Here is a 10,472-nt window from a genome sequence, read left to right as displayed (position 1 = left end):
CTATTGTTTTTGCTCGGGTTTATTATTATTTAATTTAATTTAATTTAATTTATTTACTTATTTTTGCACATATTGGCCAATTGGGGTCCCTTAACATGCTCGAAAACTCTTGAAATTTGGCACACACGTCAGAGTCGGGCGACGCTAGGCTTGGGCAAAGGCTGGAATACGGGCGTGGCAGGGGGGCTCTGTAGCACCCCCTATAATGCAAAAACAAACATTTGTGCACAGATCGGGCAATTATGTACGCACATGTATGAGAGTTGGTATGCATATAGGATCTCATGGACCCGAACAAGTTTCGCGCTCTAAACTATGAGCTCCGCCCAACAGGAAGTCGGCCATTTTGGATTATTTCATAATTGCATGCGGTGAACTTTTAAATAGTCCTCCTAGGGAATTCATGTGATTGACATCAAACGTTGTGAACATGATGCCGAGACATTGCACTTGCTAAATTGCGAAGAGATTTTTGATATCTCGAACGGTGCTGCCATGGTGAGGTGACTAAGTTATGGCGAATTCAGAGAAACAGGAAGTGTCTTCTATCTAAGCCAAAAAATGTCTTATTGTGATGACACGCGGTTTGTATGTTCGGCCAAGGATTCTGATCGCATCGATGTGCTTATTGTGAGTCCTGGGTATAGTGCCACCAACAGGCCCCAGGAAGTGTGTCAGTCACGAAGGTGGATTTTTTCCACAGTTGCATGCAATGAACTTTTAAATACTCCTCCTAGAGGATTCTCTCTAAATTGCGGAAATTGCAAACGGATTTTTGATGTCTCAAACACTGTTGCCATGGCATCGTGTCAAAGTTTACTTTTATTTCAGGCATATTTAAGGCTTTTGGTGTGCTTAGATTAACTTGAAATTTGACACATACATCACATTTGTCGGCAATTAAGTGTGGGCAAAAAGGTCAGACAAAGGTGTGTCTCAAGTGGCTCACTAGCGCCCCCGTTTGTCTAAAATGTGGGGTTTCATTTACCTACAGTCCCCAAATGGGTCAGTAACAACATAAATTAGTCAACTGATATTTACCCACTTCATGCACTTGCCCACCGTGCATTGTTTTCTGGGAGGCAGCGTATAGCGATAAAAACGTGCGAGGGCCCGCCATCGCTTGTATCTTGTTTTTACAACAAGCTTTATACATGTAATATCACGCCGAGCTGTGTTGTACTGAATATAAACAGTCTTGTTTAATCTGATAATTCCTCTAAGATTACAGCTCTGATCATCGCGTTTCTTACACGCGTTATTGCATCTCTTATTAAGAATGTTGAGGAATGACATTGACAGATATCTGTATTGGGTCTCATTAGAGACATTTTACTCATCCTATATTCACCCATTTCATCCTTTTCAATCAGAAAATAATATGGCATTAAAAGTTATTTAGATTTATATAATAGGTGCTGGTTGTTCCACGCGCTAGAAAAGTCAGCAGTGTAATTCATTAGTTCTAGTGCGCGTTGGTTTGAGCTGCACAGTGTAGAGTTGGTGAAGCTTCCGCAAAGTAGCGAGCTAGAAATCGCGAGATTCTTTGCAACGCACAAACTACCGCGCATGCGAGTTTATGGTTAATGGGTTAACTTTTTTTTTTGTTTTAACTCAACGTCAACTATTTACGTTACACAGGAACTAATTGGAGTCGAAGCCAGTACAGGCTTTTAGTTTAGTATTCAATTTGGAGAGGAAGCTGAGTTCCCCCTTACTTGAAGAGCTAAATCTCGAAGAAAAAAAGCCGTCTGCTTATTGGAAAGATCAACGACAGTTTAACTCCCCTACCGCCGGCCGGCCTTTTGCCGAATTAATTGATCACGGAATCGGTTCATGAGCCGGTACTATAGGTGGTATAAAGCGCAGGCGCGGCGAGTTTAGCCGACTTTACCGGCATGGCCAGGGACTACGATTACCTCTTCAAACTGCTCATTATCGGCGACAGCGGTAAGTTACGCCGCGGTTGTACGACGGGAAGTAGGCCTGACTGCGTGCTCACGTTAACCTGATTATTTGCATAATTGATGATCATGTAGCCCAACGCGGGAATCCGTGTGTCGATCACTAAATAGCTTTTAATTATCTTACCTTTAGTATTTAGTTTGTGAATACGCGCGTGAAGCTGTATTACAGGTGGACATATTACACAACCAGGCCGGATGTGTTAGTTAAAGCGTAGCCTCAAAAGTGTTCTATGATAGTTACCTACCAACCTGATTCACTTTCAAATAGCAAAATAACAAAACGAACCATATTTCCGTTTGGAAAAGAGAACTAGAAGAGGCAGGTTAAAGGAATACAGTGTAAGATGATTAATCGCAGCATCAACACAAACAGATCGGCTCGTTTCTGGATACTTGTTAGAAGTAGTACACAGTGTTGTGTCCTCTAGAACCAAGTTTTTATAGTAACTGTTTTTAGGAGGTGTTGGTAAATCTCTCTCTCTCTCTCTCTCTCTCTCTCTGTGTGTGTGTGTGTGTGTGTGTGTGTGTGTGTGTGTGTGTGTGTGTGTGTGTGTGTTGGGGGGGTGAGTAGGATTTGATTATGAACTCGGTGAGCGGTTCAGTATCTGCTTGGCTGTAATGTATGTATATGTGCTGTGAGCTCACACATACATATATTCATCTAGCTCGTGTTTTTAGATGTGGGTTTCTGTTAAGTCACGATGTTATTTACACTGGTAAACTTAACATAATTTAAGTTATATGACTGGTTTAAATATGCAGTCTGTACTCTTCAGATTTATTAGTTCAGATGTAAAATAGCACAAAGTTAGGATAAATATAAATGTACATATATAGTGTGTGTAAATATATATATATATATATATATATATTTACACACACTATATATTATACACACACATACATACATATGATGGTTTCTGTTCTGAATTATATTCCTGTAAATCTGCTTTGAGACAATGCCTATTAAACACACACAATACTAATAAAATTAAAGTGAATTGCATTGGTGTTCATGTTATAGTGTAGTACCAACTAAGAATAACATAGCTTATACCTCTTTCTAAATTACAGTATATGCAGACTAACTTATTTGAGAATGTGGATCAAGAGCTATGTTGCTAGTGTTTTCCTCTGTGTGGCTGTTAACCCTGGCAACTGTTGGTTTTTGTGGTTGCCAAAGGTGCAGATTTCCTTGGGTGCAGGAATAATATATATCTATATATATATATATATATATATATATATATATATATATATATATATATATATATATATAATCTCTTCAAGAGAGTTCATTGGTGATGACTGTGTCATCAGTGCACAAAGATGCATTATATTATTGCATATTCAATGTGCGTGTCAGTCATGTTTGTACAGTAAGGCTGTGACACTACTTTTTTTACATTGCTTCTGGCACTGGCCCATCCACACACTGGGTCCAAAATAGTGAGCACTGAGCAGACACCCACTCCATACACATCTGTGCTCAAAGACAAGCCCCAGTGTACCCCAGCAAATACATGCCAAGTGAAACCTATTATTTAATCCTTTGATGAGATCTAGCCTGATTAAAGTGCCTAAGTGTTTTGGTCCTCTGTTATAGAAAAGGTTGGGAAGTTGGTCTGGTCTCTGAAAAATTGGCACTGTGTTAGTAATTGGCACATTTAGTTTTTTTGTCAGTATATCAATTATTTTCTAATAAACATCGGCTGCTTCATTACTGATGTATAATCTCTAAATGTGTTCTGTGCAACCATTTGCCTTGACTTTAGAATTTAACTTAATAAAGTACTTGTAATGATTGTCACTTAGTGTAAATATACATGTCCCTGGAAAAACCTATCCCTGAAAAACTTAAAAAACTGAAAAAATTAATCGTAAACGTATAGCATTATGAAGGCTGCTAATCGTAAACATATAGCATCATAACTGATGCAGTGCAGTGTGATTTTTAATTCACAAGTCAAATAACAACTAAACCTAATAATACTGTGGTTAAGTTTACACAACCTAAAATGTTTTACTCTTCATAAACATTAACAACCAGTTGAAATGTTACTGTATTTGAGTACTCCTTAAATGTAGAATTGAGGGGGGGGGGGCTAACTTGTTTATCTTAGCACCTCTATGAGAGTGGCGTTTTCTGTTAATTGCAGTACATCTTGGTGTACATCTTGCCTGTGTCATTGCAGCCTTTTTTTTTTTTTAATGATTACAGTGGCCTTGAATTTGTGTATTTCACTGAGGTCATCCAAGACTGGAATATATGCTGATCTTGATTTTAATGCATCTTCCATGAGAATACATAACTGACTCTCCTACAGTCCTCACAGCAAGTAGCCCCAGATTTCACTGGATGATCATTTGCATTTGAGATATAGCCTCTGATGTCTCCATAGTTTACTATAGAGTTTGGACTCAACGTCCAAACGTTTTTTTAAATTTTTTTTTCTTTGCCACAATTAATAATCTTCATAATAATCAGCTGAAACTCAAGGAGCTGATCTTGTTGGATACTTTTAAAATGATTTTATATTATTTGGAAACAAACTTCTGGATGTAAACACTTTTCCTGGTTCAGTTATGGACCAATACTGATATGCTTCATGCTATACATTTGAAGGAATAGTCATCTGATTAAACTATTTTTTATAGTGTGTGTATGTATGGTTGCTATCTAGTCCATTATGTCAATTTTTAAAAGTTACTTTTTTTTCTTTTTTTTTTTGCCACAGGTGTAGGGAAGAGCAGTCTTCTGTTGCGCTTTGCAGACAACACGTTTTCAGGTACCATCCATTTACAGGCAATGCTCAATGTTTTTCTCCTCATCTAGCTTGAATATTACTGCAAAAATGTAAATTTATGAGGGGGAAAAATGTTTTGCAGGTAGCTATATTACCACTATTGGAGTTGACTTCAAGATCCGAACAGTAGAGATTAATGGTGAGAAGGTGAAGCTACAAATCTGGGACACAGCGGGCCAAGAGCGCTTCAGAACCATCACCTCCACGTGGGTAACAACAACCAGCACAGTGATGTTTGACAACATATTAATTTTATTTGTTACTGGCATCTGAGGCCTGCTTTACTTAATTATGGAATGGTATGAAAAATTGTGTGTCTCTAATACCCTAAAATAGAATTTGAGGTGTTTTGGTATACTTAAAAACAAGTTTTCATTTTATTTGTTCCTAAAATGTCTAGAAATTTTAAAGCTTTTTTTTTGTTGTTTTTTTTACTATTAGGAGTTTTCTGAGCCTTCTGTGGTTAAGCCAAGAAGCTTTTATCGTAGTTTCAACCATATATATAGCTGGTGCAGTACATAGTGAAATGAGAGTTTTTCCAGGACCATGGTGCTTCATAGAACAAAATAAAATAAATTAAAATATTATTTATTCTTACTTCTGATATGCAGCAATTCTTCAGCATTGGCACTCAATACATAAAATAATGCAATAATTCCTCCTTGTCTGCTGCCATTGGCAGTTGATCAGCGAAATTTGAAGTTGATAATTTTAACTCATTACTAATAAGACTAGTACTAATAATCATCTTGCATAATTGGCTGCAAATTCCTTTTTGCAAGTCCAGTGACTGGTTTTAGTCTGGATCCCATAACTATCCACTGACCAGATTCTATGATCATTCCCTGTAGATGCTCTGCATTTACTGCAGCTTCAATTCATTATTCTTATTGAGTCTTTTTTGTTTTTAGTCTTGCCTTCAAAACTGGGTTGCTTTTGGACTATGCTTTGGGTCATTGTCTATCTGCAGTGCCTATATCATAACGATATGTATAAGATGGGCTTTTTTCTCTTTATTCACTCATTTACTTTGCTCAGTTTATTTTTATTCACTCATTTATTTATCTTCAGGAAATGCCTTTTCTTTGTCATTATTGTTTTATAGAAATTGACTAGGGCTAATAGTACCTGGTTGATAGATTATGCAATAATGTGCTTACAGTAACACTGATCTATCTATCTCTCTATTCAATCACAGGTATTACAGAGGAACCCATGGGGTTATAGTTGTGTATGATGTCACCAGTGCTGAATCTTTTGTCAACGTTAAACGATGGCTGCATGAAATTAATCAGAATTGTGATGATGTATGTCGGATATTAGGTAAAGTTACCCCAACAAAATACAATTTTACAAAAATACTCCAAAGAAATGTTTGAAAAATATTACAATTGTATTTGTAATGTAGTTCTTTAAAGGTTAGCAGATTTAGTCTCTTTTAATTCGTCAGTGTCAGACTTGCAGTAACAGAAAACAAGCACTTGCTAATCTGCATTTGTTGCTCCTTGTTTATAGTGGGTAATAAAAATGACGACCCCAACTCTAAAGTTGTGGAGACAAATGATGCACAAACGTTTGCAGAGCAGATGAGCATCCGTCTGTTCGAGACCAGTGCAAAAGAAAACATTAATGTGGAGGAGGTAAGTGATTTGGCTTTAGGGGTTATGTAAAGGGGTGTTTTAAAGCCCAATAAAACAGAAAATAGATCTACAAGAAAATAGGGACAATCAGGAAGAACAGCAGTCTGGTGCAGAAACCTTTGTTGTCAAACTACAGAACTTTTAAATGGGTTTGTTATAAATTGATTTAGAGCTAGTACATTCATTATATAGAATACTGTACATACACTAATTGAATGGGTAAGAGCCTTCCATTGGTTAAATAAATTATTTACATGCTTCAGATGGCAACTAAATAAGTAATTATTGAATTATGAAGTTATTTAACCATGTTTAAAGACATATCACATGGTTGTGTAAACGAGACTTTCATGATGGTTAAAACTTTGCAGTGCATCAAGCAAAGAAATCAATCAAGGAGATTGCTGAAATACTAAAATTTGGTTAAGAACTGTCTATTACATTATTAAAACCTGTAAGGATTGTGTTGAACAATCATCTTTGAGGAAGAAATGTGGTTGGGGGAAAGATTTTGAATAATTGATGGCAAATCGTAAATAAAACAAAAAATAACACAACTGTAGAACGCTCAGCACTGTTTAATGGTGAAAGTAAGAGCATTTCAACATGAGCAGAGCTATTTGGAAAAATGTCTTCAGTTTTCTAGGTGCATAAAGATTGGACTCTGAAATTGCATTTCTAAGAGTTTTCGTGGAATTTCGGCACTAGGAGCAACTCTTTGCAATAAGAATTTTCATGAATATGGGCACAGGATTCTCCAGCAATTAAAGCAAATCTGGATGCAAATAATTGTTGTGACACAGCATAAGATTGTTGAAAGTTTGCCACAGTGAATGCATGTCAAAGCAAAAGGCGCTCCACAGAAATTTTAGTTTGTGTGACTTTTTTGGCCAGGTTCTGTATTTAACTATAGAAAATCATGTGTAAATTAATAGTTGCATTTTTGCAAGTTTTTATGCAAGCCACTAGTGCAAACCATGAAACAAGTCATATAACCATCATATAATGTATATCTGAGGTTTGTGGTAGGATCAACACTGTAAACTTCAGTAACTGGTTGTATGCATATGCTCTTTCTTTCTCTTTATGTAGATGTTTAACTGCATCACCGAGCTGGTGTTACGGGCAAAGAAGGAATCTGTGGCAAAGCAGCAACAGTTGCAACAGAATGATGTTATTAAACTCAGCAAGAACAGCAAGCGAAAGAAAAAGTGTTGCTAGTGGACCTCAGACCAGACACTCCCAGCAGAATCCCTATAGAGAAAAGGACCATGATCACCTAAATTAAGAGCAGAGATTGCTAAATAAAGATAATTAAATGAAAAGAAACATGTCCCTTTTGGACATATACAAATAATGAAGACTTTTTAAAGAAAATGTACAGATTTTATTAGAATTAAGGGATTTTTAAGTGGGAAATCAATAGATGTGGTATTTAATAAAAGACCCTCCTTCTTTTTTGAAGGACTGACAAACTGACATGCTCACCACATTATGCAGATTTTTATATGCATATAGTTACTCTTAATTTGTTAGTTTTTGTGTCTCTATATCAGGATTGTTGTCATATTTTCTGTTTTATGGAATACATTTATTTTCTAGAAAGAGTGATGAGAGAGCAGTTTATGAAATCTTAGATGCCAACAACTTGTGTATTTTAACTTAAACAAATTTCTCCAAATTGGAAGACCTTTTTGTGTGGCTAATCTCAGAGGACGCACACATCATCTGCCAATGATTTCTGTGTTCAGTACTTACTCTGCAGTCTCATGTAAAGAATTTCTATTTTGGGAAAAGGTGTCATGGTGCAGTCTTACTGCATTTACAAGTATGTAATTGTCCAAATCCCAATTGAATATAAAGGTGTTTTTAAGAAAAACAGGAGTTAAAATGCCATATGACTAACCATTTTTCACGAGGAAAAAGGACAGAGTAAAAGTATTTTAAATATTTAAAATTGAACGAAGTACATAATTACAGCTGAATGCCTCTTGTCCACAAAACCTCATAACTTTAATCCACTATAATTATAGCTAAACACCCAGAATCATCACTGTGGGAAAGGTAGAGTTTTGGGGGTTTTTTTTGTCAAGGAGACATAGCAACACATCTCTGACTTTTTATCCATTATTCATTTGTATCTCTAAACAATATAACAAAATTTGAATTTGAAAATTTAATCAGATATGATTTATGATTTTTATATTTGCACATAGCCATGCAAATTCGCAGATTTGTGCTGGAAAAGGATGTGGTTCTGCTGTCCACTGGACTAAAGAAAAAATACTGCATCTCCTCCCTCTTATGAATTAAAATGACTAAACAATTTCAGTGTATTAACATTCAGCATTGCCTTTTTTTGCCTGTATTCTCAAATATGTGTTGCTGAATGTTTTCCATTTCCAAGTTACCGTTATTTCCTTGTCTTCTGAGTATCAGCATTTGTTATACTGTGTTTGCAGCAATCATAACACTGATATTCCTGCATTTTAATTTCTTTATATCTCAGTGCATTCCACATTCATTTTATGCTTTTCTTACCATGAAAGGATGTTGTGTAAATCGTATCTAGCATAACTACAATAACATACTGTAAATGTGGATCATGTGAAAGTGTAACAGTTCCAACATCACCCTTATCTTTGCTATACACTATACACATTTGTATTTGAGAAAATGGATCTGAAATATATAATTTTAATTTCCTGATAATTACATCTATATCATAGACTATGGTGCATTTGTTGTCAAATTACCACATTTTTAGGTGAGCAAAACTACTGCTTCATGCCTCCTGACAATACATCTAAATGCAAATATCAGAAAATGAAAATTCTCCTACATCATCTCATATGCAAATGTATTCATGGTGAATCAAATACAGGTAGCCTTCTCATTCCAAGAACACAGCGGACAGTATGTGTGTCAAAATGAACACAGCTATCATACTATGTTCTTCATTACTTCAAATTTAATTTGTTTGTTTTTTTAAATCTGTGCTTTCAAGCCCAGTTGAATTTTGTGTACTTAAATGTTGACTGGCATGGTGTTCAAGTAATTATCACTGTCTTGATAATACTCCTGATAAAACTGAATGCCTTTATGTTTTTTTTTTTATGAGCATTGTATTTTCAGATCTTATATTTGCTATAGACTATTTGTAAAAGGGCCCTATGTCCATGTAATGTGTCTTGTAAGTGATACAGTTGAGTCATTTAATTCTCGCGTGCCAATTTTCTGTTTCAAGTGTTTAAAAATTTTCTGAACATTACACACGTACTATCTGGAAGAATTTTCACTTTCTGTTGTAAAAGATTGTAGGCTACAGGTTTATAAGACTTTCCATGATTGAACTAACATGCAAACATAAAAAATGCATACAGGGCTTTACTTATTTGAGTGAGTTCTTAAAAATGTATTTTGTGTATATATTTGTTATGTAAGTAAAGCTCTTTACACATACATAATTATGCATTTATGAAAGGATTCAAGACACCAAAGACTTTTTAAAAACAGTTTACATTTAAAAATGAGTCATGTGATCAACAATTCCAGAACATTAATGGAAAGAAAACTAAGAATGCAGTATGCAAAAACTATTCAATTTTAAAACAAAACTAATGAGTTTATAAGGAGTGTATAAGTTGGAATGCTTCTGCCATTGGCAGTGATTTCCTTGGCAATTTGTGAACTGCATTTTGGCATGCTAAGCCTGTTGAAAAATCATAGTATTTAATATTGTGCAAGTTTCTTTCTGATTATTATGATTTCATTAGTAGCTGTTTCTATAGCCTTTACCACCACTGCTTGTGATTACGTTGTTTTTACCCTGAAATTGTTTGTTCATTCATTTCATTAATTTATTTGTTTATTAACATCTGTATTTGTTCTTTTTGCCATTTTAAACAATGGGTCAGTTTGCAATGGTTTCTGGTCAAGTTTTGCTGTTCTACAGTCTCCCCATCCTGAGAAATTACACTTGAGCTAAAAATATATGTGAATAACATTTTCATTCACCATTTCCCTCCCAGCATGTTAGAGACAGTACTGGAAAGCAT

At 35.5% G+C, this 10,472-nt stretch overlaps 1 protein-coding gene across 1 annotated transcript; it reads left to right on the top strand.

The window, feature by feature from the left end:
- Window positions 1-1,553: 1,553 nt before the first annotated feature.
- Window positions 1,554-9,799, top strand: rab35b (RAB35, member RAS oncogene family b). The gene is made up of 6 exons (XM_027167270.2): window positions 1,554-1,950; window positions 4,706-4,756; window positions 4,857-4,980; window positions 5,973-6,097; window positions 6,290-6,414; window positions 7,507-9,799. The coding sequence occupies exons 1-6, from the start codon at window positions 1,899-1,901 to the stop codon at window positions 7,633-7,635; spliced, it is 606 nt and encodes a 201-aa protein (XP_027023071.1). The 5' UTR covers window positions 1,554-1,898; the 3' UTR covers window positions 7,636-9,799.
- Window positions 9,800-10,472: the final 673 nt, after the last annotated feature.

Source organism: Tachysurus fulvidraco, chromosome 14 (genome assembly GCF_022655615.1).
Source record: "Tachysurus fulvidraco isolate hzauxx_2018 chromosome 14, HZAU_PFXX_2.0, whole genome shotgun sequence".
Taxonomy (NCBI): domain Eukaryota; kingdom Metazoa; phylum Chordata; class Actinopteri; order Siluriformes; family Bagridae; genus Tachysurus; species Tachysurus fulvidraco.
This window is presented reverse-complemented; position numbering and strand designations above follow the sequence as displayed.